Below are 27,516 nucleotides of genomic sequence, written 5' to 3' on the forward strand. Positions count from 1 at the left end.
TGATATGAAAAGGTTGAAACCCACTGGATTAATGCCATTTTTCTGACAGTTCGATCAAGCCTATATCCTACTCGCGCGTCTGATCAAACGCGAGACTCTAATTAACGCAGTAATTATTGAAGCCTTGATTAGATATTGATCTAATAACGACGGTCCACAAGTAAAGCACTTTTTTTTATAGGTTGAGCAGTTTTTAATCTTCTTGAAGCTTGAAGGGGAATCTGTCCATGACTGAGCGCAGCCTGAGCTCAATCCTTACAAACTTTAATAACAATCAATCCCTAATAAAGAAATATCAATCAGTGATTAAAAGCATCGTATAGTCTACAGACATTACCTGTAATAGTCCCGCTCCCTTCACGCACCTCACGCCCTCCAAGGGTTCTGGGGACGGGATCGCCCTTTAAACCATCGGTGGGCGACTGCTGCTAAAATCCAGATGTGTGCCTGTTTTCTGGAGACATTTGCGGCTTTGGCTTTAATCAAAATGGATCCAATATAACAATAATGTCTCCGGGAGAAAAAAAAAATCCCCAGAAACTTGTATTTTGGGTTTTTAAAGCAGATCAAAGGACATCATTCATGCATCCAACGCGCAGCAGAGGTTCGATCCCGTCTATCCAAAAAATATCTCTTCTTTCTGCCGTTGTCCGGTCCTCCAGACCAGGGCCAAAGGTAGTAGGCTATAGGTCTAGGGGGGGGGGGGTCAGTCAGTCAGTTGATGTTGTATTATAGCCTTTAGTAAGTAACAGACAGACACCATGGAGGATGACAGACACCGTTTCGTTAATATATCGACAGCCCACAGACAGACACAGACCCAGGCGTCTCCAGTCTGTCTGCACGTTCCGCTGCGTTCCGTCAGAGTGGAGCATAGAGGCACCGCGCGTCAACTTATGGACTGGAGCAGAGCAGAGCGCACCACGGACTCAGTGATGGAAAATAGCAGATCTACAAGCTCACAACGGTTGTGAGCTTGTAGATCGGCTGTTTTCAAATAGCCTAGGTATAAAATAGGCCTAAAGTGGTTAATGTATGTTTTATAATGTAATCATTTATATCTAAAGTAACTAGTAACTAAAGTTTCAAATAATTGTAGTGGAGTAAAAGTACAATATTTGCCTCTGAGATGTAATGGAGTAGAAGTATAGACAATTGGAAATACTCAGTGATGCTATGCTCATTTGAGAAGTGGTTGCTCTCTATTTTAATGACGTGACGCGCACGTCGCTTAACACCTACAGTACAGGTCACACAATGGGCAATTGATATGCATATAGGCTAATTCCTATGTTAATGTACCTGTCTCTGTTCCATTCTGATCCAACAGAGTCAGGGTGCTGATATTGTGCATGTTTGCTCACTGGAAACACTCTGTTACACCAGTGGGTCTATAGTTGGGGTCCAGGGACCCTCATGGGCTTCCAAATGGCCCCTTACAGGTGTGTTACGGGTCCATTTGGTTCCATTTGTGCACTCTCAGAGTTATGGGGGTCGTGGAAACCACTGTGCTAGACTAAATGGAACAGAGCCTTCATTAGTATCATTGGTAACACCTGTGAAGGAAGTGATAATATGGTTGCTGTGCATAGAGCCTATTAAGTCTTGGCAAAATGGGTTGCTCAGTAAATAAATACAAAATACTTGCGCAGTCACTTCTTGAGGGCGACCTACACGTCACTTAATTGATGACATTAGTTGACCTTAATAGACACCTTTGATGGTGCCATATTATCATTATTTTTCTTATCTAGAGTGCACAGTGTCAGCTGGCCAGTGGTTACCAAAAGTTGACTACTACTGCCATCTTGTGGATATTTTCAGTATGTCAGTGACATGAGTGAGCATGTTCAGTAGGATTTCATGTGGCATCATCACATTTATAACTTTGGAAATAAAATAGCACAATAGATATGAGAAAAATATAACTTATTTTTAGCATCGAATTATTTGATATAATACCGTATATGGCCTTTTCTTCTTCTTTTTTTTTAACCCATTAAGACCTCAGGCCGATTCTACACATGTCTTCTAAATCCCAAAAGGTTTCTGAAAAACGTATGTTTCTAGATCAGTGGTGCTCAAAATATTTCATGTCAAGGACCCCCAAAATGAAATGTATTTGGCCGCCGACGACCATCTTAAAATGTTTTGTTCCAGGGACCCCCCCGAAGCAAAGATTTGAGTTACAAATGTTCGCTTTAAAAGAATATATATATTCAAAGATTTGCACACATTTTCAAGATTTTTCAAAAATAGCAGATCTACAAGCGAGTGCCGCGCTACGAGCTTGTAGATCTGCTATTTTTGAATAGCCCAAAGTGTAAAATAATGCTTTTTAGCTCAAATTTAAAAATGACACAGATGCTAATGCGTTAAACATCAATTATCAAATATTTGATTTTTGTGCCTCAATTGAACACTGCTAACAATCACAATGTTGATCAAAAAGGTTTATTCTGTGGGGGAAAACATTCCGGCCACATTACCCTCTCCCTTATTTCACAAATAGCAAAAATTCCAAGATATAATGCATGTCGGCAGGAGAAAGAAAAGTGTCAAAAAGCACAAAATGATTGATTTTTCTTTTTTTGCAGTTCATTCAAAAAGGGGAAAAAAAGTAATGTGTTGCAAACACCTCGTTAAGAGACATAGACCTCTGTTCTGTCCTGCTTCTTTTCATCTCATTCCAACAGGAAATAAAAACAATTTACAACGATTTTGGCAGGAAAAAAAAACAAACAAACAATCATATTACAGTCTTAAAGGCAATCTGGAGAGATCCCATAGAGACCGCTCTGTTTTGGATTGGCTGAGTGAACGTCCGTGCGCTCCAGGTTTTTAGAACAACTTGTTCAAGCTGCTTGTGAAAAGGTGTCGTCAGTGGCTGTAGTAAGTAGGCTACAGACAGTACTTTGCCCTCAGTGATCTTCCTCAACATTCCTCCTTGATGTAGATTTGCTCCTTGGTGTAGATTTGCTCGTCTGTGTCAGATTCCAAATTCTCCAGCCTGTCCGTCTGTCCGTTCATTATCTCATCTGGGGTTTTCATGAACCTGGCAAAAAAAAAGACACAGAAGTTGAGTCCTCCTCGCTGGACTGTTGTCTAACTTAAGCCTAGACCTGGAACGCGTCTGTGTCACTTTAGATTTCTTTGGCTATTCAAAAATAGCAGATATACAAGCTCATAGCGCGCTGCTATTTTTGAAAAATCTCGAAAAAGATTTTTTTTTATTTTTTTCCAAAAAACTGTTTAAGAATTTAAGAATCGCCTCAGGTCTTAATGGGTTAAACTTCGTTATACGACACATAGCGAAAATATGGCAATCTGATATTTTCACTATTTTTGAATATACTTTTTTTTTTTTTACATTTCCCCCTATAATGGCATGCCCAAGAATAGGGACCGAGGTTATTAATAAAGAATGAATGCACTTGTTTGATTGGATCTTGTTTATTCGATGCTCTTGCTCATTTGATTTTCCTATTTGTCTCATCTGTTTAAGATAGTAGGTAGCTGATATATTACACTTTTACCTTAGCGCTAGGTATCCTCCAATAACTAACCAAAGCTCTGTGCCTCTGTGCTGTGTGCAAAAAAACACCCAGTTCTCCTCTCCTCAGTGCCTGGAGCAATTGATCTGCATTTGCACACAGCCATTGACCATTACCATGTGCACGGAACACCGAAGCCCGTTTTTCGCTTTCCCCAAATGTCAGCACTCGTTGCTTGTTTTGTTTTGTTTTTTAATTTTTATCCCACGATTTTGTAATCCCATTTTTTACACCCAGTGCCAATTGTCTATGTAATCCTGATTCCTGGGCACTACCTTCCCTCTGCCAGCCTAGGGAGGCGAGGGCCGAGCTCATGCCTCCTTCAATGCATGAGAGCCAACTGACCTTCTTGTCACCTGACAGGGGGGAGTTTCCCTGGTTGGACGTAGCGCGTGGAAGGAACACGTTATTCCAACCAGTTCCTTTCCCCTCCATCAGGCGCCCCGGCTGGCCAGAGGGAGGCAGTATAGTGACCAGGATTACTGCATGTTTTTTGTGAGGGTATTAACTACCCTAGGAGACCATGCAAACTCCACACAGAAAGGCCCTTTTGCCAACCCCACCTAGGGTATGGGCACTGATGACGCGGAGGAGAGAACAACTCGTTGCTTGTTTTAGAAGAGAATGCACTTAATACTTCTGGTGATAAGTAGTTTCCTTGCCTACCTTATTGTAAGTCGCTTTGGATAAAAGCGTCTGCTAAATGACTGTAATGTAAGGCTGGTTACCCTTCCCCCAAAATACTAATTCCAGATGTTTCGCTAACTGATTATTTTTTCTTTAAGATCTCTACTTTTTTTTTGTAGTTTTCTAAAACAAGTGTGTGTTTCTGTTGGGATTTCAACCTTTTGATCACCAGCAGTGATCTCAAAGCACTGGCACGGAGACTTGAATGTTGTTCTTGGCCCTGCAGACGGCTGACCACGCGGGCTGACCATGCGGGCCGTGGCAGTTTTTTTTTTTTGCTTTAGTGTTTGACTTGGTGTCGGTAGCAATCCAGGTTTTACATTTGGGGAGTTCGAGCCATGAGCTCCAAAGCAAACAACGAACGACCCATTCTCACACTCCCCCCCCCCCCCCCCCCCCACCCCCACCCCCCACGTTTACTTAACCCATTAAGACCTGGAACGCATCTGTATCATTTTTTGATTTGAGCTAACTAAAAAGCATTATTTTACACTTTGGGCAATTCAAAAATAGCAGATCTACAAGCTCATAGCGCGGCACCGAGTGCCGCGCTATGAGCTTGTAGATCTGCTATTTTTGAAAAATCGCGAAAATGTGTGCAAACCTTTGAATATATATATTTTTGAAGCGAACATTTTGAACTCAAATCTTTGCTTCTGGGACCCCCTGGAACAAAATATTTTGAGATGGGGGTTCGCGGCCAAATACATATCATTTTGGGGGTCCTTGACATTAAAAAGATTGAGGACAACTGATATAGAAACATAGGTTTTTCAGAATACTGTTGGGATTTAGAGGGCATTTGTAGAATCGGCTTCAGGTCTTAATGGGTTAATACTGGGCTAACGTTAGTCTGGGTGCTGACTCAGGGACAAATAGAAATGTTGCCCAGATTGAAAAGTGGCATCCAGGCACTTTTCACAACAAAAAACACCTAGAGTGCACGTGTGGACAATATTTAGATTTTGATAACATGGCATACACACGTTTCTTTTCTTTTTAATTCATTTTTCTTGCACTCTGTCAACCTTTTCTTGAGTAGCCAATTATTTGCTTTCTCTCAATTCAATCATTATTATGCCAGTTAACCCTCCCCACAGATTTCGGTGTTGCCACTGATATTGTACCTTCCCCGGCCGGCTCCCCTCCTCCAAACGGCCAATTGTGTTCGCTTTTAGACACTCTGCCAAACCGGATCACCACGGTGGACTTAAACCCTCCGCGGTGGTGGACAAGGTACCGTACCCCTGCGCCACTCGAGCACCCTTTAGAAATCTTTTAAGACTTTCACCCAAATTTCCATTTCTTTACATAATTCCATACTTTTCCAGACCTGCGTAAGCACCCTGGTTAAGAACCGGAGCCTAACGTACCTGAATAGAAGTCTCTGTCCAGGTTCTTTCCTGATAATGTTCAGTTTGTAGTAGTGTCTCAGTGCTCGCGACATCTTCTCGTACGTCATATTGGTCCTGTTCTATAATAGGAAAGGAACAAGAGCGTGGTCAAAATAAACAACATGAAGATCTCAATTGCAATCCAAAAAAAAAATGAAACAGCAGGGGGAGCAAGTTACTGCCATCAATTCAATTCAATTATAGTGCCAAATCCCAAGTTGTCTCAAGACACTTTGCATGTAGAGCAGATACCCAAACGTTTATCCATCTGAGCAAGCATTTAGCGACAGTGGCGAGGAAAAACTCCTCTTTAACAGGAGGAAACCTCGAGCAGAACTAGGCTCTAGGATGAAGTTGTTGATGTTGTGTTGTGTGGTGTAGGATCTTTATAATTTAATTTCTCAAATGATTTAAGTATGCACATGTTATGCATTTGTTGTTGAAAAACGAGCAATCAAGTCATAGGCAAATTTTTAGCACCATAGTAGCCGTCTGCCAGTGTCGGCTCTCGGGTGCATTCGGCAACTTTTTTTCACCGACTGATCTCCCGACTTCATTCGACTGCCAGTCTGTAGTAGTCTGTTTGGTGTTGGTCTGCGACACTCTAGCACCTTTTAGAATTTTTTAAGACTTTCACCCATAATTCCATACTTTTCCAGACCTGTTATGCATTTGTTGTTGAAAAACAAGCAATCAAGTCATAGAATATTTTTAGCACCATAGTACCAGTAGCAGTTTTTTTTTTTTTTTTTTTTACAATAGATACAATTGTTTAAAAGAATTATAGATAAAATGGATTAGTTAAGATGAACTGTTGCGCCCCTAACAGTGGAATGCTCCTTTACCTTGTGGTTGCCCCAGAGGCGGGCCAGGCCGTTGGGGTCCATGATGCGGAACACTTTGGTCTCGGGGTCCTCCCAGCGGATGTAGTTTTCGTACCGGCAGTCTGACAGGAGCTGGTAGACGTAGTCCCACAGCAGCCTACAGTCTGGAAGAACAGGGAAGCACCGCCATTGCTTTAGGGCACTGGTTCTCAAACTTTTTCATGTCAAGGACCCCCAAAATGATATGTATTTGGCCGCGGACCCCCATCTCAAAATGTTTTGTTCCAGGGAGCAGGGACCCCCCAGAATCAAGGATTTGAGTTACAAATGTTTGCTGTAAAAATATATATATTCAAAGATTTACAAAAAATGTCACAATAGCGCGGCACTCGGCGCTTGTAGATCTGCTATTTTTGAGTAGCCAAAGAAATCTAAAATGACACATTATGCGTACCAGGTCTTAATGGGTTAAAAACCCATTCCTCTGTGGTATCGCTTCTCCAAGGCATTCATTATACAGTGCATAGTTTATTAGATATTTCATTTTATTGCATCGTTTTAATTTAAATTACTAAAAACCTAAGTATTAAGTTGTGTCTCAGTACTGGCCCAAGTATTAATTGGTTCCAGGGGCTCAACAGCTAAACAATCGATAGTTAGGTAACAAATGGATGGTCTGTAACTGTATAAAAATGGTGCCGGGTCCAATTGGTTCGGGTCCAATTGGTTCCACTCTATATTATATATATCTATATATCTATATATCCACTCTAAATTAACATTGAGGATTTTACAGTGTAGATTGAAGTACCAGAGATAAAAAAAATAATTAAAAATAAATCAAACAGGGTTCCGTGGCCTAATGCAGATAGTTTGGTTGCATGCTGAAAATAGCAGATCTACAAGCTCACAACGCGCCGCGCTGCGACGCGTTGTGAGCTTGTAGATCGGCTATTTTCAGCATGCAACCAAGTGTAAAATCAGTCATTACGACACCATCAAGGCACCGCCACAATACATTTTAGTCGACTATAATCTTATGATATTTAGTCGACTAAAACTAGACAAAAACTAAAACATTTCAGATGACTAAAATATGACTAAAACTAAATGGAATTCTATTCAAAAGACTATGACTAAAACTAAATCAAAATTTGCTGTCAAAAATCAACACTGGTTCAAAGGGTTGATAATGTCATCGCACACACTAAGTATGATGTGTGTGTGTATGGGGATACGTGTGAGACTTGTATTACAGAACAAACGTTACCCGCTATCCGTCCGATGGGCATGGCCTCCTCCGGGGGGGAGACGGGTATGATGACGTGGTTCCTATAGAGGGCTTCCTCCTGCAGCAGCTGCTGCTGTTGGTGCTGCTGTTGGACCAGTGCCAGCTGGTGGTGCGTGTGGTGGGCCTTCCCCTCGCCACGGCCGTTTTCCAGCGGTACCTGAGAAGGGGGCCCCCCGCCCCCTCGGCCGTGGCGGCCAAAGTCCCCGGGGGCTCCTCCGCCTCCGCCCCCTGCCCCCCGACCCGGGCTGAGCAGCAGAGGGTGCATGATGGCGCTGGGCATGAGCTGGATGACGCGGGGCGGAGGCGCGCCGGCCTCCTGGCTCCCGGGGCTGCCCGGGCAGGGGGCTTCTCGGGGCGTGGAGCAGCGGCCGTTGGGGGCGGCCGGCGACACCGACAGAGGGTACATGTCCTCGGGCAGGTGGTGGTTGCTGTCGGGCAGCTGCGAGGAGGAGGAGGAGGAGGTCTGGTGGTGGTGGTGGGGGCCCGTCTCATGGGCCGTGCGCGGGTGGTTGGGCTCCGGGGGGGAGGACCGCCGCGGCGCCGGGTGGTGACCGTGAGGGGAGCGGGAGCGGTGCCGGAGCTCGATGGTTGGCGGATGCTGCGGGAGGGAGTCTGTACCACGCGGTGCCCGCCGTACCGTTTCTGAAGCGACAGGAGACGCAGGGTGAGATTTTTCAGAAGTGGACCTTTATTCACAAAATCATGGAGGTCTGTCCTCACCATCGCCAACATTAAGAAGCCGTCTTTCTGTCACCGCTGATGCTGTCTGCTAGCGCTTGGTGAGTTTAATTGCACCGATGCGTATAACACAGTACAGGTGCTGCCACTGAGATATCTCTCCGTTTCTGTTGGCAGGCGACCGCGTCACAATAATATAACGGTGATTTGATCGAGGGTCACAAAATGCTAACCGCTCAGAGGAATTACAGGCTGTTGTGACCCTCTATTAGATCACTTTTAATGGTCCTGCACTCACCTGGCAACAGAAACTAAGAGATATAGAGAGTTGACCGAAGGTTGGATTCTTAACATTGCTGGAAATGGTGAGGACAGATTTACTGTATATCCTACTAAGAGGAAGCAAAAATATGTTGGCCATGTATGCGGAAAGAGATCAATAGCGTGCTGCGTTTGATACAGCACTGGCATCAGCTCAGGAGGTAGAGCGGCCGCTTGGGAAACGGAAGGTTCGCCGGATCGAACCCGGGCTCCCCCAGAATTAACCCATTCAGACCGGGAACGCATCTGTCTCTGTCATTTTTAGATTTCTTTAGCCTATTCAAAAATAGCAGATCTACAAGCTCATAACGCTGCACCGAGTGCCGCGCTATTAGCTTGTAGATCTGCTATTTGTTTGCGAACATTTGTAAGTCAAATCTTTGCTTCTGGGGATTGGGGATGTCTTCTAAATCATTTTTTTTAAAGAACTTTTGTTATAATATCAGTGGTTCTCAAACTCTTTTCATGTCAAGTACCCCCAAAATGATATGTATTTGGCCGCGGACCCCCATCTCAAAATATGTTGTTCCAGGGACCCCCCAGAAGCAAAGACTTGAGTAAAGATTTTCGCTTTAAAAATATATAATATATATATTCAAAGATTTGCACACATTTTTCACGATAAAAACAAAATAGCAGATCTACAAGCTTGTAGCGCGGCACTCGGTGCCGCGCTATGAGCTTGTATATCTGCTATTTTTGAATAGCCAAAGAAATCTCAAAATGACACAGAGATGCGTTCCCGGCTTTAATGGGTTAATGTGGAAGTGTCCTTGAGCAAGACTACTGAACCCATAATATCTCCCGGTGAGCAGGTTGGTTGCCTTGCATGGTTCCCTGCACCGTTATATTATTCCATTTGGTCTATGGTTTGAATGCAGGTACAGTGTCAAGGTAATGTAAATGAGGTGAAGGAGAGCATACTGTAGGTCTGATCAGTGTCAAAGGCAGGAGTAGAGGGGAGGGGCATTTGTGGGGTAACGGAATGTAATGCCGTTGATGTTTTCTGGAGCCGGGAACGCATCTGTTAACCACTTTAACCATTATTTTATACTTTGGCTATTCAAAAATAGCAGATATACAAGTTAGCATAAGCTTGTAGATCTGCTATTTTTGAAAAATCGTGAACATTTGTGCAAATCTTAATGAATCTTGAATATATATATTTTTTAAAGCGAACATTTTTAACTCAAATCTTTGCTTCTGGGGGGTCCCTGGAACAAAACATTTTGAGATGGGGATCCAAATACAAATCTAAAAACGTTTTCTAAATCCTAACAGTATATTGCTATATCAGTGGTGCGTGCTCCCAAAATGATATGTATTTGGCCGCGGACCCCCATCTCAAAGTATGTTGTTCTACGGACCCCCAGAAGCACAGATCAGAGTTACAAATTATCACTTTAAAACATATATATATATATATATATATATATATATATTTTTTTTTTTTATTTTTTTTTTTTTTCCAAAGATTTCCAACGATTTTTCAAAAAAATGCAGATCTACAAGCACATAGCACGGCACTCTGTGCGACGCTATGAGCTTGTAGATCTGCTTTTTTTGAATAGCCAAAGAAATCTTAAAATGACACAGATGCGTTCCCGGTCTTAATGGAATAATAAAGGAAAATCTGACACTCATTTGAAAGCCCCAATAAAACACCCGCTCTCTCCAATCAAACCGCATGTTCTGCAATATCTTAGGTAGGTTTGTACAGGTTTCTAGGCACAAAGGATAGCTACACATTTCGTGTGCTTTGTTGATAATCAATTGTGTTGTTGTGATTTGTTACATATTCCAAACAGCCAGTAAATGATCCAGTGTCTATGAAGTCTCTTGGCGCTAATACACATAGAAGACCACTAGGTGTCACTAAACACTGATAGAAAACTTTGCTCAGGCAAACGTCTTTGTTTTGGATTGTAGGTAATATCAATAATAATCTACTGATTCACACTCAAGGACTGGCATTAAATCTTAATGGTATAGCCGTCTAGACAGAGTAATTAAAGTCTTAGTTCCTGCTTTTTAAATTGATTCTTAACTTCCTCTACTCCAACCAGGTGACTCTGAAGGGAAAGCAAAACAAACGTATAAACATCAACAAATTAGCACTTAAAAGCAAAGAACAGGAGAGTAGCAGGTAGCAGGGAGTAACCTCATCACATAGCCAATCACTGCTCCTTGACAATAAACCCACTGGAGTAGATAAAGAACTCAAAGACCGCGGTTTGATTAAATATAGCAGCATTTCCTGGTGTAACAGGTTTCACTGTCAACATCAGCGACTCAGCTCTCTTTCTTCTTGATTCCTGCTGTGTCACATTTCTCTGGATCAGTGCCAGACAAAAGACTCACTGACTCAAAACACAAGATTCACTGAGAGCAAAAAAAAAGTAACTCTCTCTCCTTGCAAACACAGATGCCAAGTGAATAATTCTGTTGTTTAACCCAATAAGACCGGGAACGCATCTCTGTCATTTTAAGATTTCTTTGGCAATCAAAAAAAAAAAAAAAACGTATGTTGCTATAATCAGTGGTTCTTTTTTTTTTCATGTCAAGGAACCCCAAAATTATATGTATTTGGCCACGGACCCCCATCTCAAAATATGTTGTTCCAGGGACCCCCTAGAAGCTAAGATTTGTGTTAAAAAGTGTTTGCTTAAAATATAAATACATATATATATTCAACTAGACGCGTCGCAATTCTGGGAAATTTCAAAGTGTGGTTGCGCCGACACCGGTCGCGGCAGCCGGGACTCGAGGGATCCGCCGGGAGGAATACCGTCGGAGGCCGCGCGACGTGCCATTCGAATTCGGTTTGTGATACGTGGCGTTTTGTTTTTAAGAAATAGGCCCCTCCCACAAAATAAATAGGCCCCTCCCACAAATGTAACGGGGCAAACGTATTGTCACTTCACTCCTGAGATCACTTGCTTTTAATTTTGAGAGGACTGATCCCCCCAAAAATCATGTTTTTGCATCAAACGGTTACATTTTGTGCATTTGCATTTTGCATTCGCCGCCTATGGGTCAAAGTGGAAATGCTTTTGTGGATTTGTTGAATGAACCTAACCTGGCTCCGTCAAATGGAAGAAGCTTGCGACACACATTGTTTCACAGCCTACTTCCATCTGAGACTTCGGAAGCAGAATCGATGACAGACGGCGTTTTCATTTTTTCAAGCTACTTGGCAGGTCATTGGATGATCCCGCCCCTAGCAGCCGCTGATTGGTTCGAATACGCAGCGTTTCAGCTTTACTCCCTGAGCGATCCCAGACCTCCTTCCTGAAATCAAATGCAAATGAGATTTCCGGAGGGAGGGGGGGTTTACCAGGCTAGAATGAACCACCCTTGACATGTGATTCAAATGTGGGATTGACTGGACGTTTCGTTCGTGATTTTGGGCATTTTTTGTTAAACCACTAACTTTGGAAGCCAATTACGGACGAACGAACGGTATGGACTATCAAAATTCCGCTTGGGGATGTTTATTGCATGGGTTCAGAGATCATGTGTACCTATTTGTGTGAAATTTGGACAAAATATGTGGGAGGAGGAGCTAAAAGTGTGTTTTGAATAAAATTCAAAATGGCGGAAAACCTATCCTGACACAAATGGGTGTGGCCTATATTGTGTTGCGTCACTACCCAAGGAATCTAGGGGAAAAAAAGATTTTTATTCTACGACCTACGGTTCAAGAGTTATAGGCCAAAAGGTAAAGTGGGCTGTTATAGCACCACCATGAGGCCGACTGGTGTGATTATATTATTAATAATTTGGCAATAAACTACGAACCTCCCCTCAAAGTCTTGTAACTCTAGCCTTTACGGTTTCTGAGAGAAAAATACTTGAATGGGAGTTTTTTTCCCCATTAAAGTGGATGGGGGAATTTAATGCACTAATAAATCAATATCAATTAAACCATACAACCAATCTCTTAGTAAAATGATAGCCATCGATTCCCGATGAACCCGGTCAAATTGATATATGGCACGAGTGTGGGAAAAACTGTGAGAGGAGAAGCGTGGCAAAATAAAGTTTATCTATAAAGAAAGAAGAAAGTATTCGGGCAACCACACTAATGATTTGCACACATTTTCATGATTTTTCAAAAATAGCAGATCTACAAGCTCATAGCGCGGCACCTGATCTGCTAGATCTGCTATTTTTTAATAGCCAAAGAAAGACAAAAATGACACAGATTCTTCCCTGGTCTAAATGGGTTAGGCAACAAAGAGACCCACTGTTGGATGATCTTGTTGAAGTTGGGTCTATTAATAACAAATGTATTCAGCCCTTTGAGTTAATTGAAGTTACATTTATCATTTCTAAAAAATGTTGTCACAGACAGAGAGACTAAACCATGTGGACATTTTCATACATTCATTCAATTAAAAACTAGATCTCACATCTTTCTGATTCATGTGCACGCATATATGTATTTGGAGGCACCCAGCAGTCCACGCTGACCTTCAAGTTTGTGGTGCTGAAGAGCGCTTTCTGGCAGAGAGTGGAACGAGTTCCCAGGAAAGTAGGCTGACGGGTAGGACATGTTTGACTTCCTCTGTTTCAGGATGTATTGCAGGAGCTCATACAAGACGTCCCCTGCAACAAAACACACACACAAAGGGCAGAGGTCATAATATGCCTCCCGGCTCTGCGTTGATCCCCGTAGGGAGAGGAAGTCAGCATCAAACGTCACTGAAAGAATCAAGCTTCCCCACAAAAGGCTTTAGCAGGAGAACATGACCTCCTCTCTGCCTTCCAGACTGCAGGGAACTTGTGCAATAATGGACCAGTCATCCCCCCAGGGACTGGCTTTTGTCTGCTGAATGCTTTGACTTAAAAAACTCAGGTCAGAGTGAGGAATTCTGGATTGGCTATGGGGCAATTTAGGACAAATAGTTCCCTAGATGATCTACATGTAATTCTACTAACCTCTGACAGAAGCATATCTCTGCTGTCCGGCAGAAACCAGCTAAATCCAAAATGTTCATTTTTCAGTTAGGAGGTTTTGTTCATCATTGATAAGAACAGCTGAATGGACCTCCAAGCTCACAATGAGGATGGAGGTCAAAAGGGGGTGGAGCCTGGAGTCAGCAAAACCAGCTAACTCTGGTGGAGTTAGCTGGTTTAGCAGAAAGTTTGAGGATCCAATGGAGTTAGCTGGTTTTGTCAGAAGCGCTTGTTAATGCTTTTCATTGGTTCAATATTGTTTTAATCAACACACAGACGTAAAGGGTGTTCAATGGCCCTGATTTATGAGGAAAAAATGCAAAAGCGTCAAAATGGAGTTAGCTGGTTTCTGCCCGACAGCAGAGATATATAAATTGTTGATTGGTTCTAGTGATACAATCACTATGAGCAACGTCCAGACACAGGTCTTTAGGAGGGAGTTAACAGACACATGCTACTTGCAGCTGTGATTTGTTAAACGCAATAAGAGCCCTTATACAGTACATTCATAGATGGACTCACTGCAGTCTTTTCTTCTAAAACTGTTCACCATGACACATGCAAGTAAATGGTTCTTCTCATTAAGGAAGAGAGGATACAGTGCACACACACACACACACACACACACACACACACACACACACACACACACACACACACACACACCTCTTTCAGTTATCACTTTCTTCGACTGTAACATTACTGTATAATGCACTGTGGGGAAAATTCCTGGGTGTGATCTTTAAAATGTTGTCTACCTCCAACATTTTCTATTACTTGTCTGAAGTATGTTATAGTACACCACAGTTCACCAGTGGTACAGACTGTTACTACGGTTTGCAAATTGTTGCTAGCACCACCAGTAATATTTACATGTAGATCAGGGGTCTTCAACGTTTTCAGGCCAAGGACCCCTTAGCTGAGCGAGAGATGAAGCAGGGACCCCCGAACTACACGTTGTATAAAATCGCATATTTTGCATATCAAACATTTTCATAGATAGTTTCATAGACGTGTATGTGTATGTTCAGACAGTTAACCACTTAAACCCTCAATACTTAGAAAACTTGTACTTGGTATGCTCTTTTTTTCCCCCCTACCCCAAACTTTCTGGCTGAAAATAGTGCGAGGCGTTGTGAGCTTGTAGATCTGCTATTTTCGGCTAACTTTCCCCTCAGAATAAAGTGGTTAATGTAAAAAAAAAGAAAAGTTCCTATCACACAAATATTTGGCGGCCCCCCTGTAGTAACTCTGAGGACCCCCTAGGGGTCGCGGACCCCCAGTTGAAGACCTCTGATGTAGATCATTTGTTTTGTTTTTCATTGATCTCTCCCCCCCCTCTTCTTCCCTTTCTTATGGAAATAACAAAAACGATGGAGCTTGCACAAAAACGAATTTCACCCACTGTTTTACACCCGTAAACCTGTGATGTGACAATAATGCTGATTCTGATGACATCATAAAACACGGTTATCACTGTGCAAGTGTGGCGGCGTGCTGTAACCGAGCTTCATGTCAACATCTCTTCAGCTCCCACAATTATCCATTAATCATTCATGAAAACCTTTCTGGCATTAAATTATTCGTGTCAAACTCATTCATTGTTAATAAGAAAATGGTGAAAACACAGTACAACCTTCCATAAAAGAAAACACTAATTAATTGTACAGTATAGTTAGTATAGACTGTATAGTTGATTAGTGCAGGTGAGACACTGATTACAGAACAGAAAAGAGAATAAGACCTCCAACTATATAAAGCAGTAGATATATATATAGACATAAACCATAATCTGAAAATGTCAACGTACGTGTGTGTGTGTGTGTGTGTGTGTGTGTGTGTGTGTGTGTGTGTGTGTGTGTGTGTGTGTGTGTGTGTGTGTGTGTGTGTGTGTGTGTGTGTGTGTGTGTGTGTGTGTGTGTGTGTGTGTGTGTGTGTGTGTGTGTGTGTGTGTGCAGGCATTATATAATATGATGCTATTTGCAACAGCCAAATAGTCATTACATTATACAAAGACAAGTCATTTTATGTTTGGTTGCTCTTTGCTTGCGCTCTGAAAATAGCCGATCGATCTACAAGTTCACAACGCGTCGCAGCTTGTAGATCGGCTATTTTCAGCATGTCAATCAGCCATTACGACGCCATAAAGGCACCGCCAAAATATGTTTTAGTCGACTAAATCAACTGTAGATTTGATGTAGTCGACTATAATCTTATGAGTAGACTAAAACTAGACAAAAACTAAAACATGATGACTAAAATATGACTAAAACTAAATGGAATTTGATTCAAAAGACTATGACTAAAACTGAATCAAAATCAACACTACTGTAGCCTAAAGGTCAAAAAAAGAACGGGGGAAAGGATAAAATTGCTTATGACATGACAGAGAGAAAAGCAAACTGTTTGCATTTGTGAAGCTGTAAACAGAAAATGTTCAGCAGTTCTACTTGATGAATGACAAATGGTTAATTGATTATAAAAAAATATAATCAATTAATTCTGTCAATCGTTGACTTGATTAATTGGCTAATCGTTTCCGCACTAGAGTAAATGACTGTATATAATTCTATCAAAGCCTGTTCCATGATAAATACACACGTTAAATTAATTATGATAATTAATTTCATGAACTCATTAACTAAACATATGTCACACGAGAGTAAGCCTGCAATTATCTAGAATAATAATAATAATAATAATAATTAATAAGTCGCCCAAGTACTACAGTGTGTTGCCTCTCGGGGCAACCACACTAATTCATCTAACATTAATTATTATTGTCCTTGCATCCATTTATACTCTATGGACTTCTCATGTATGGTTTGCAAGAAGGTGACCACATTCAGATATTAGCTTTATTTCCCCCAAGCTAAGATCCATAAGCCGTTGGTTCTCAAAGTGGGGTCCGGGGACCCCCAGGGTCCTTGTGGGGCTTCCGGGGGGTCCCCAGACAAATGATGGATAGTTGGGAACCAAATGGACCCTTTTGTGGCTGTAACTCTGAGAGCGTACAAATGGAACCAAATGGACCCTTACGGGTCCATTTGGTTCCATTTGTACGCTCTCATAGTTATGGTGGTCCGGGGTCTAATGCAGGGGTTCTTGAAGTGGGGTCCGGGGACCCCCATGGCCCCTATATACATCAGCTATTTAAGAACAAATCTTGACATTCTTTAAAACGTTTGAATATATATATATATATTTTTTGGACATTTTTAACACCACAAATCTTGTATGGGGTCCCTGGAACAAACTCCTTTTTAGATGGGGGTCCGCAGCCAAATACACATTCATTCAGGGGGTCCTTGACATGAAAAGGTTTGAGGAACCACTGCCATAAAAGCGACGCGTCAACCTGCATGCATACTTTCTCATGTGCACGGATTGTCGCTGTACCTGTTAATGCATCTCGTCCGTGAGGTTGCCAGGTGACAGTTGAGGTCGGTTTGTACTTCCTGTTCCTGATCGACTGTTTACCCGACCAGTCTTTTTACTTCCTCTCCCAAACAACAAAGGCGGCAGCCGCCCCGGCCGCAACAACTGCCTCTAGTGTCGCCTATAACAATGTCCTCTGTTCTTCAACCCCTCTTCTGGCATGTGTATCGATTAGCGCCGTAGAGGGAGCGTCGCTTCGATGTAAACACATCGATTCTCAAAAGCACAAGACAAGGGGGAGGATGGTTTAATGCACAAGGCCGTGTCCATGCTTTTCAAATTTGCTGAGCTGCAGTGACACAGGCCTAGCTTGCTGTTACCAGTGTTGATTTTGACAGCAAACTTTGATTTAGTTTTAGTCATAGTTTTTTGAATAAAATCCCATTTAGTTTTAGTCATATTTCAGTCATCTGAAATGTTTTACTGTTAGTCTAGTTTTAGTCGACTAAATATCATAAGAGTATAGTCGACAACGTCTACAGTTGATTTCGTCGACTAAAATGTATTTTGGCGGTGCCTTGATGGCGTCGTAATGGCTGATTTTACACTTGGTTGCATGCTGAAAATAGCAGATCTACAAGCTTGCAGCGCGACGCGTTGTGAGCTTGTAGATCTTCTATTTTCAGAGCGCAACACCCGAGTGCAACCAAACATAAAATGACTTGTCTCTTAGTTCTACTGGATCTCTTCTCCACTAGTCTCTCTAACATTTTATTCTAGTTTTATGTGTTGACGAAATTTTCAATATATTTAGTCTTAGTTTTAGTCATCATTGCTTAGTTTTTATTTCGTTTTTATTTAGTTTTCGTCAGTGAAAAAAGGTAGTCGACCAACATTTTTCGTCATAGTTTTAGTCGACGAAATCAACACTGTCTGTTACTGTATGTCAACAGCCTTTGTAAACGGGGCCATAACAGAGAGAGTGGAGGAAGAGGAGGAGGTGGTGGTGAAGGAAGAAAGAGAGAGAGAACAAGTACCGGAGTGGGGCGAGCGGTAGCGGAAGTCCTCCTTGGTGAGAAGCAGCAGGGCCTTGCCGTTCATCTGGAATGAGCCGCTGGTGATCGGCCGCAGGGCGAACTCCCTCTCCGCCCAGCGTAGCCACTGGCCCACGTCGTCCCGGCTCCAGAACACCGGCTGAAGCCCTGAAGGTACACGGAACAAGAGACAACCATAAGGCAACGTCTTCAACGTTTTTTAAGGCCAAGGACCCCCTAGCTGAGAGAGAGATGAAGCAGGGACCCCCTAGCTGAGAGAGAGATGAAGCAGGGACCCCCTAGCTGAGAGACAGATGAAGCAGGGACCCCCTAGCTGAGGGACAGATGAAGCAGGGACCCCCTAGCTGAGAGACAGATGAAGCAGGGACCCCCTAGCTGAGAGACAGATGAAGCAGGGACCCCCTAGCTGAGAGAGAGATGAAGCATGGACCCCCTAGCTGAGAGACAGATGAAGCAGGGACCCCTTAGCTGAGAGAGAGATGAAGCAGGGACCCCCTAGCTGAGAGATAGATGAAGCAGGAACCCCTCTATATTGTATACAATTGTGTTTTAGATTGAAATATTTTGTTTACTTGGTCTGCCCTTTTTCCCTCTACACCTATATACCTCTGCCAAAAATAGCCGATCTACAAGCTCACAAAGCCTCGCAGCCCCCTGTAGTAACTCTGAGGACCCCCTAGGGGTCCCGGAACCCCCTGTTGAAGACCCCTGCCATAAGGACAACCAATACAGTCAAATCCTCAGTGTAAAAATTGATTTGCATATTTTTCAGGTTACATTTGGGTGACTTTTCTACACTCTCAGGGTTAAAATGAACAACGAAGGATTTTGCAGGTTCATTTGAATCTGTTTTTACACTCTCGGGTTTAAATTAACGCTGAGGAGTTTGCGGGTTAATTTGGGGTTAAATGAACACTGAGGGATTCTACTGTGTACTATACAGGGAACAGACAGAACACAGTGGGAGGCACAGGAGACGTGGGGTTCTTACCACATGGAGGGAGAGAGATGACAGTAGGAGTTAAATTGGGTCGGTTAACAAGCGTCAGTTCAAGATGTGGGGGAGGAGGAGGGGGACGGAAGGAAGGAAGGAAGGAAGAAAGGACAGGGGGGCGGGGGGAGGAAAGGGGGACAGGAGCAAGTCAAGAGAGGAAGGAAGGAGACAGGAGGCAGTAAAGAGGATATTGAGGAAGTGGAGATAAAAGACAGAGTGATTACGGGAATGGCAGTGAGGAGGAAGGAGAAAAAGATGGAGGGAGGAGCCAGCTCAAGAAAGGAGGCAGAGAGAGAGAGAGAGAGAGACAGAAAGAGAAAGAGAGACAGAGAGAGTGAGAGTGAGAGAGAGAGAGGGTGGAATAAAGGAACAGGAGTTGCCAGGGAGGTGATTATTTAAGGGGTTGTACAAGACAGAAAAATACAGAAAAGCAAAAAAAGAAAGAAAGCAGTGGAGGTCAGACAACAGTTATTTTGGTTGTTTATAGTAAGATAAGATCAGATAAAGTTAGATAAGATAAATAAACCTTTATTCCTTTATTATCCGGGGGAGAAATTCAGGTGTCACAGCAACATCAGTGAGAATGTGGTCTCTCAAGAACAGATTCAGAGCTACGCTACTGAATTCAAAAGTGGAAAACGCTGTTTTTCCTTTTTATTTGACGATGGGTTCCCAGATTGGTGAGAATGAAACACAGGAGAGGTACAGGAACAACATGACATAATATATGAATGAATATACAGTACATTATGTCTAATCAATCAATAGTGAGTATATGAATCAATATATGTAGTCTATCAACATTGATTATGAGAATTCAGGCCTTTGACAGTGAGTATCTGGACACGGTTTACACACGGTGAACTGTAGTCACGCATATCGGAAGAAGACAGCCCCTCCACTTCCACCAGTTTATGACTGTGTATAAATGGCAAGGACACAGACCAGAGGAAACGAGAAGACAAGTTGTTATTTCTTCCTCTCTGAAAATGTTCCTCTTGCATCGTCGTGGGAACACAGAAGGAGTCAAACATCTGCCGCTGGTGGCCGACCAACGCGCGCTGGAAAGAAGCAGTGCCGCAAGAATCTCATTAAGCACTAACGTTCAGCCCACGTATGTGTGTATGTGAACAACAGCTGAACTGGCTAACACTGTGAGACTGAATGAATGTGCCCGAATCTTCACTTTCTTTTCAGCATTATTGTGTGTATCGTCTGAATTAGCATTGCATAGAATTTTTCAATTCATTCATGTTAACCCCCCACACACACACACACACACACACACACACACACACACACACACACACAACCCTAACACAAGACGGAGTATATAGTTATGATCAGCACATCCATCACACACCCGCTCACTCACTCACTCACTCACTCGCACACACACACAAAAGTATTGGTATCAAAATGTACTTAAAGTAATGTTTGAAAATAGCAGATCTACAAGCTCACAACGCGTCGCGATGCGTTGTGAGCTTGTAGATCGGCTATTTTCAAATAGCCTAGCTATAAAATAAGACTTCAGTGGTTAATGTACGTTTTATAATGTAATCATTTATGTCTGCAAAGTAACTAGTAACTCAAGTTTTCAAATAATTGTAGTGGAGTAAAAGTACAACATTTCATTGCCTTTGAGATGTAGTGGATTAGAAGTAAAAGTACTGAAAATTGCAAATGCTCCAGTCAAGTAAAAAATACCTACTTAAGTACAGTACTTGAGTAAATGTACTTAGTTACTTTACACCACCGCACACCACACAACCTGTCATTTTTTCGCGTCACACTTATCGCCAGCCCTCAAACACTTCCTCTTGGAGTGGGACAGCTGTTATCTTTGGCCGGCGGCGCGCGCAATGTCACTGTCACACAGGGGTAATCGGAACCTTGTGCTCGGTTTCAGAGGCAGGCCCCCCCTTCCTTCTCCTTCCTTCCCTCTCCCTCCTTCCCTCCCATCAAACAAAGGAAGTTTTCACAGAGAGCAATCAATATTAAAAAAACGAGCCCCCTGTCTAGATTGTCAGTTTCCCATTCTTTCCTCCGCGGCGTTCATACCATGACAGCGGCGCTCACGATAAGACCTGGCAGGCCTAGGTTATCTATAATACAACTCGCAGCCCTGTCAAGTCCTGACCCGCGTCTTGTCAACAGTCATCATACGATGTGTCAGAGAACAGGATAGTGCTATGCCCGTCTCAGGTGGTTAACAAGTGTTTGACAGACGGAGGACTAGCTCTCTGGCTGTTTGGCAAACGTCCCTTAACAGTGTGTCAGCTTGCAGGCAAGTGAGTAGACATCCCAGGTTTATTTTGTAGGCTGTATCAGCGGTTCTCAACCTGTGGACCGGGACCCACGTGATATCTTTTTTTTTTGGGGGGGGCTCGTCCACAGATGACAGTTAAAGGGCAAGACCACTTTGGTAGAGGTTTGGGTTGTGTATTTACCTTGCCATGATGTAACTCCAAAGGTGCACAAGAAATAAAAAATAATTGCTCCATTGATTAGAAATTGATTATTCAAAATATGCTCCTCATTGACCTACATTGTACAGAACAGAACCTACATTGTATGTTAAAGGGATATTTCACTTTCAAAAAAACTTTTGGTCATTTTATGGTCTACTCAGGCTTTAGTGAGCCCTCCAGACCGTTTTTAAGTTGCTTTATTCAGTATTTAGATATTTGATATTCATTTTACCAGCCACGCCCCCTTCCTATACAAACCCATTATAACTTAAAACTCAATTTTTAACCTGTTTAACCATCAAAAACACCCGTCCTTGGTTCTGGTGACTCACCCTGCCCTCCTAATGCGTGAGGGGGCCATGTTTTTTTGATTACTTTTTTCATTTATTTTTAATATATTTTTTTATAAAATGGAAAAATTAAATACAAAAAAAATATATTAAAAATAAATGAAAAAAGTAATAAAAAAAACACGGCCCCCTCACGCATTAGGAGGGCAGGGTGAGTCACCAGAACCAAGGACGGGTGTTTTTGATGGTTAAACAGGTTAAAAATTGAGTTTTAAGTTATAATGGGTTTGTATAGGAAGGGGGCGTGGCTGGTAAAATGAATATCAAATATCTAAATACTGAATAAAGCAACTTAAAAACGGTCTGGAGGGCTCACTAAAGCCTGAGTAGACCATAAAATGACCAAAAGTTTTTTTGAAAGTGAAATATCCCTTTAACTTCCCGTTGATTTTGCTATTTTTATTAAGAAGAAAACCCAGACTGGATCCGTGGATCCGGATCCGGATCTTCAAATAGTAAAATCAGCAGGAAGTTTTATTAAAAAAATAAACAGTACTGGGTTTGGTGATGTTGTATATTGTCTGACTTAGCTTTGATTGTGTTCGTTTACGTGCTAAAATAGTGACTTTGAGAGCTGTTTCACCGTACAATGTAAGTCAATGAGGAGCATATTTTGAATGATCAATTTCTAATCAATGGAGCAATTATTTTTGATTTCCTGTCCACCTTTGGAGTTACATCATGGCAAGGTAAAAAACCATTACTGCATCAAAAGTAATCAACAAACTATACTATAAAAACGGTTATGGCCAAATTGTCAAATAAAATAAGAAAGATGCAAACATTGTGAAAATCTCAACGCCTCACAACGCCTCGCGGCACAAGGCGCTGTGAGCTTGTAGATCGCCTATTTTCACAATGTTTATCTGTGGAACAGAGTCAAACTAAACTTAATGCCTCAACTCCTACAATTCCAAGTGCTTGTCGGGGTGGGGGGTCCCCAGTTCAAATATGATTATTTTGGGAGGTCGCGGCCTGAAAAGCTTGAGAACCACTGGTCTATACAACATGCTATATAATGCTACAGGTGTGCTAGTCACATTGTATTAATATGCGCTACCATACAGATTGGTTAAAATAACGTTTTGTTCTTTGAAATTAAATGATGGATTGCAGCTTAAATCACTTCTTCTTCAAAAGTCTTTTGTTTACTGATATAAGATGGCCAAATATCACAGGTTCAGCAACAGAGAGATGGAGAGGAGAGGATTTTAGTTATGTTCCTTCCTACTGTTTAAAGATGGAATGATAATGAATCTATTATCTTTATCTCTGTGTAATTTTCTATCATGATTAAAACATAATGTTGCCCAGCTCTACGTGTGAGAGAGAAGTGATGCGGTGACGAGGCAGTGTGCAGCGGAGCCCGGGGTCGACAGGTCACGGCTGTGGTATGTTCTCTCCAGGGCCGGAGAGAGAGAGAGAGAGAGAGAGAGAGAGGTAACTGCCAAAACCCTCAGAGATCCGGTCTCTGCCGGACCCGGCCATCTGCACACAAGACCCAACGGAGGAGAGGAAGTAACGAGGGGAAGGAGGAGGAGGAGGGATGAGGAGGAGGAGGAGGACAAGAAGGAAGAAGGGGGGGGCCCAAACAAAAACGTGTCCCACAACGCACTTTGGCAGGAAGCAATCCAGTGCGGGCTCCATTTCAGCACAGGAAACTTCCTGCGGTAAGGTTAGGGAGTGACGCCGCACGCTTAATCAACAGTCAGCAGCAAAACGGAGGGATGAGGAGAGAGGGGGAGGAACGGAAATGGAGAGGAGAGAAAAAGCAGCATGGGGAGTGAAAGGATAGATAACAGGGCCTGAAGTGTTGCAGGAGGATGAGGAGACGTGAAGGGAGGCAGGTAGAGGAGGTAAAAAATTAGATGGGAAATGCAGATGAAGACAAAATAGAGAGAGCGACAGAGAGAAGAGCAAGCTGACAGAAAGAGAAATGGACACTCGTTCTGTGTTCATACTTAATCCATCATACTGTTCATCGGTTCTACACAAGGCCTCTGTGGGTCAAAGAGATGATACTGATCAGGTGTAGTTATTGACTACTGCATCACACCAGCATCACAGCATAGTCCACCATGTAATAATAGTTGGTTATGAATTCTGTGGTTTGAATTGAATTCATTTCTGAACAAAGGTCAACACATTTAATAAAAACAACTGCTGCTGATCTATCAACCTGTGCACATAAGCTGTTATACCTGTGGTAGCCAGGTTGTGACTGGGCAGAGGTTTATTGTGCCTCATTAATATGCTTTCAAGCAGTGGCGATACGATAGGTGACTGACTATTCAAATTGACGACTTCGCCCTATTTACTCAACTGAAAGTGCGCATCGTACTGTGATGTTTAATTTATACTTAAATGCATGGCGTGTCGCGCATTGCGAATACAAATTTGAACTCAATCAGGCTTATCTTACGCCGAGGAGAAGTAAGTGCAGCGACTCTGACAATGGCCGCTGCGTTGTTTGGAAACAGAGAATATTCCATCATAGAATTACTATCTTTGAGATGCCAGAAAGTGATGTGATTAAAAAGGCTCAATTGCCAAGTCATGTCATATTGTCGTTGTGGAGGAAAAGATTACCTCGAATGGATAAAAAGGATAATTGCACCCTTTTAAGATTTTCGTGTTTTTGCTTGCTTCCTCAGAAATTCCAGCTCATGAGGAGAAAATGTAACTTTCCTCTTCCTACTTTCCCCCTCTGATTCCATGTCTCGGAGCGCGGCCCAAACCACACTGACCTACATATGGATTCATATTAGCACCTCCGCTAGTCTAATTGGCTAATTGCATTTTGCCATGATTTGAATGGGAGGTCATAGTAAATTGTTCGGCCTGACCGGGGCCAGCTGCACTCTTTAAATGTTAGCACACGCTAAAGATTTAGCTCGCTCCTTAGAGTAGTAGATACGCCCCCCAAAGTGTGAGCTTGTAGATCGTCTATTTTCGGCGCGGGACATTTCCGTACGATGACGTATAAATCCGACTGTGGAGACACACAGACAGACATTTCTGTACCTCTCTGTATTCTGTTCATTTAAGAATATGGAATGCAATCATTTTGCAGAGCAATTGATCTTTTTCTACCTCCACAACCAGCGCTCTACTTCCCGTCCTTTAGTGAGGGAAAGTGTAACCGTTGTTGTTGCAGGGTAGAAAAGAGAAGAAAATCAATGTCAGCTTCCATTGTCATACATCCATGTTTTTGTTGGGAGTGCATCTCAAGGTTCTGTCTCACCATGGGTGTAGCTCTCTCTCTGTGTGTGTGTGTGTGTGTGTGTGTGTGTGTGTGTGTGTGTGTGTGTGTGTGTGTGTGTGTGTGTGTGTGTGTGTGTGTGTGTGTGTGTGTGTGTGTGTGTGTGTGTGTGTGTGTGTGTGTGTGTGTGTGTGTGTGTGTGTGTGTGTGTGTGTGTGTGTGTGTACTGAATGAAGTGACCTCAAGCATGACTGCTGGATCCCGGGCCCTTGACTAAACCATGGACTCCTAATCCTCTCGTGATGACACATAATTTTCACTCTGTGGATTCTCAGTCACCCACTCCAGCAAAAGCTAGCTCGCTCTCATACAGTACGTGCTCACTCAAACAGACACACACACACACACACACACACACACACACACACAAAAGGTGCACAATGTTGCCAAGGCAACTCCTGAACCTACGCGCTCGGGATGAATGGAGGAAAGCAGAAGATGAGATCACTGGTATCTTGTTTCTCTTTTCGTTGTACAGAAGCCCCCCCCCCCGTCCTCCCCCCTCTCTCTCTTCCACTCCAACATCAAGGTCTGATAGTCTAATACGGTCCTCACCTACAGCACTGCAGGTAGATGGCAGGCACAAGCCGAGTCCATATTAATCAGTATGCATACGAGGCTAAATCCTGAGTGTCAGTGGAACGAAGTTTTTTGTTTTACAAACATTCTGTTGTCTAAATGGCTCTCGAAATCAAGAGGCAGAGTGAGACCGTAGTAGACGTTAAGGGTAGATATTTAAATGGTCAATTTCAAAAACTATTTCAAAAAACAGATTTATTCAAACCTGTATTACAATTTTCGTATTAACCCATTTAGACCGGGAAAGAATCTGTGTCATTTTTAAATGTCTTTGGCTATTCAAAAATAGCAAAAAATATCTGCAAGCTCGTAGATATTGTCGTAGAGCTCGTAGAGCTTGTAGATATTTTTTTTAAAGCAAACATTTGTAACTCAAATCTTTGCTTCTGGGGGATTCTACAAATGTCTTCTAAATCCTAACAGTTTTCTTAAAAACTCATGTTGCTGCTATAATATCAGTGGTTCTCAAACCTTTTCATGTCAAGAAGCGCCAAAATGATATGTTTTTGGCTGTAGACCCCCCCCCCCCCCATCTCAAAATATTTAGTTCCAGGGACCCCCAGAAGCAAAGATTTGAGTAAAAAAATGTTCAAAGATTTTCACACATTTTCAAGATTTTTCAAAAATAGCATATCATATGCCGCGCTACGAGCTTGTAGATCTGCTATTTTTGAACAGCCAAAGAAATCTAGAATGACATAGATGCGTTCCCGGTCTTCAATGGGTTAAAACATTACACCCATCAAATAAATACAATTTGAAAGTGTATAATCGACGCGCATACACGGCGAAATAGAGTGCTGGAGTCTCGACGTTTTATCTGTGCCAATTCCAGGTGCAAAGCCAACAAAAGAAAAGAAAGGGTGGCTGCCAGCATCAGTGTTATTGGGACTTTGCTCTCCCGAACTCAAGGCTCCTTAGTCATTCAGCTCCTCAGTAAATGTTTGCCTTTTCTCTTCAAGCAGAAGTAGGCGGATATCGGTGCTGCTTTCTCATAAGAGAAAGGCTTTTCTTTCTCTGCGCCAAAGCAGGAGAAAGGAGAGGTGAGGGAGCAGAGGGAGTTTGGTTGGGAGGGTTGGCCCTGATCTTTTGACACCTACTCGGGGACATGTGCTTATGACAGCTACACAGTGGTGGAAAGTAACTAAGTACATTTACTCAAGTACTGTACTTAAGTACAATTTTGAGGTATTTGTACTTTACTTGGGTATTTCCAATTTCCAATACTTTTACTTCTACTCCATTACACCTCAGAGGCAAATATTGTACTTTTACTCCACTACAATTATTTGAAAACTTTAGTTACTCGTTTTTTTTTCAGATATAAATTATGATATTATGAAACATACATTAACCACTTTAGCCCTATTTTATACATAGACTATTTGAAAATAGCAGATCTACAAGCTCACAACGCGTCGCATCGCGACGCGTTGTGAGCTTGTAGATCTGCTATTTTCGAATATTTTAGTACCTTTACTTTTGGTACTTTAAGTACATTTTGATACCAATACTTTTGCACTTTTACTCAAGTAAATTTTGAATTCCCGGACTTTTACTTGTAACGGAGTACTTCTACAATGCAATATTGATACTTTTGCCTAAGTAAAACATTTGAGTACTTTTTCCACCACTGACAGCTACACATTTCCTTGGCTAGTGCTCCGTTTATCTCCTCCTGTGTGTTACTGCCACTCATTCCCCCCCACTCCT

At 42.5% G+C, this 27,516-nt stretch overlaps 1 protein-coding gene across 4 annotated transcripts in view; it reads right to left on the reverse strand.

The window, feature by feature from the left end:
• Positions 1-2,438: 2,438 nt before the first annotated feature.
• etv6 (ETS variant transcription factor 6) overlaps positions 2,439-27,516 on the reverse strand; it is a 34,486-nt gene continuing 9,408 nt past the window's right edge. For 3 of the 4 annotated variants that reach the window (XM_084049941.1, XM_084049940.1, XM_084049938.1), the window contains exons 3-8: positions 18,127-18,291; positions 13,226-13,360; positions 7,730-8,392; positions 6,481-6,623; positions 5,615-5,715; positions 2,439-3,055 (exon numbers count right to left, since the gene is read on the reverse strand). In XM_084049941.1, the coding sequence (XP_083906067.1) occupies positions 2,935-3,055; positions 5,615-5,715; positions 6,481-6,623; positions 7,730-8,392; positions 13,226-13,360; positions 18,127-18,291 (1,328 nt within the window). In that variant the 3' untranslated portion in view covers positions 2,439-2,934. The remainder of the gene's footprint in view (positions 3,056-5,614; positions 5,716-6,480; positions 6,624-7,729; positions 8,393-13,225; positions 13,361-18,126; positions 18,292-27,516) is intronic. The other variant, XM_084049939.1, reaches the window with a different exon arrangement.

This window comes from Gymnoscopelus microlampas (genome assembly GCF_963454915.1).
Source record: "Gymnoscopelus microlampas genome assembly, chromosome: 23".
Lineage (NCBI taxonomy): Eukaryota > Metazoa > Chordata > Actinopteri > Myctophiformes > Myctophidae > Gymnoscopelus > Gymnoscopelus microlampas.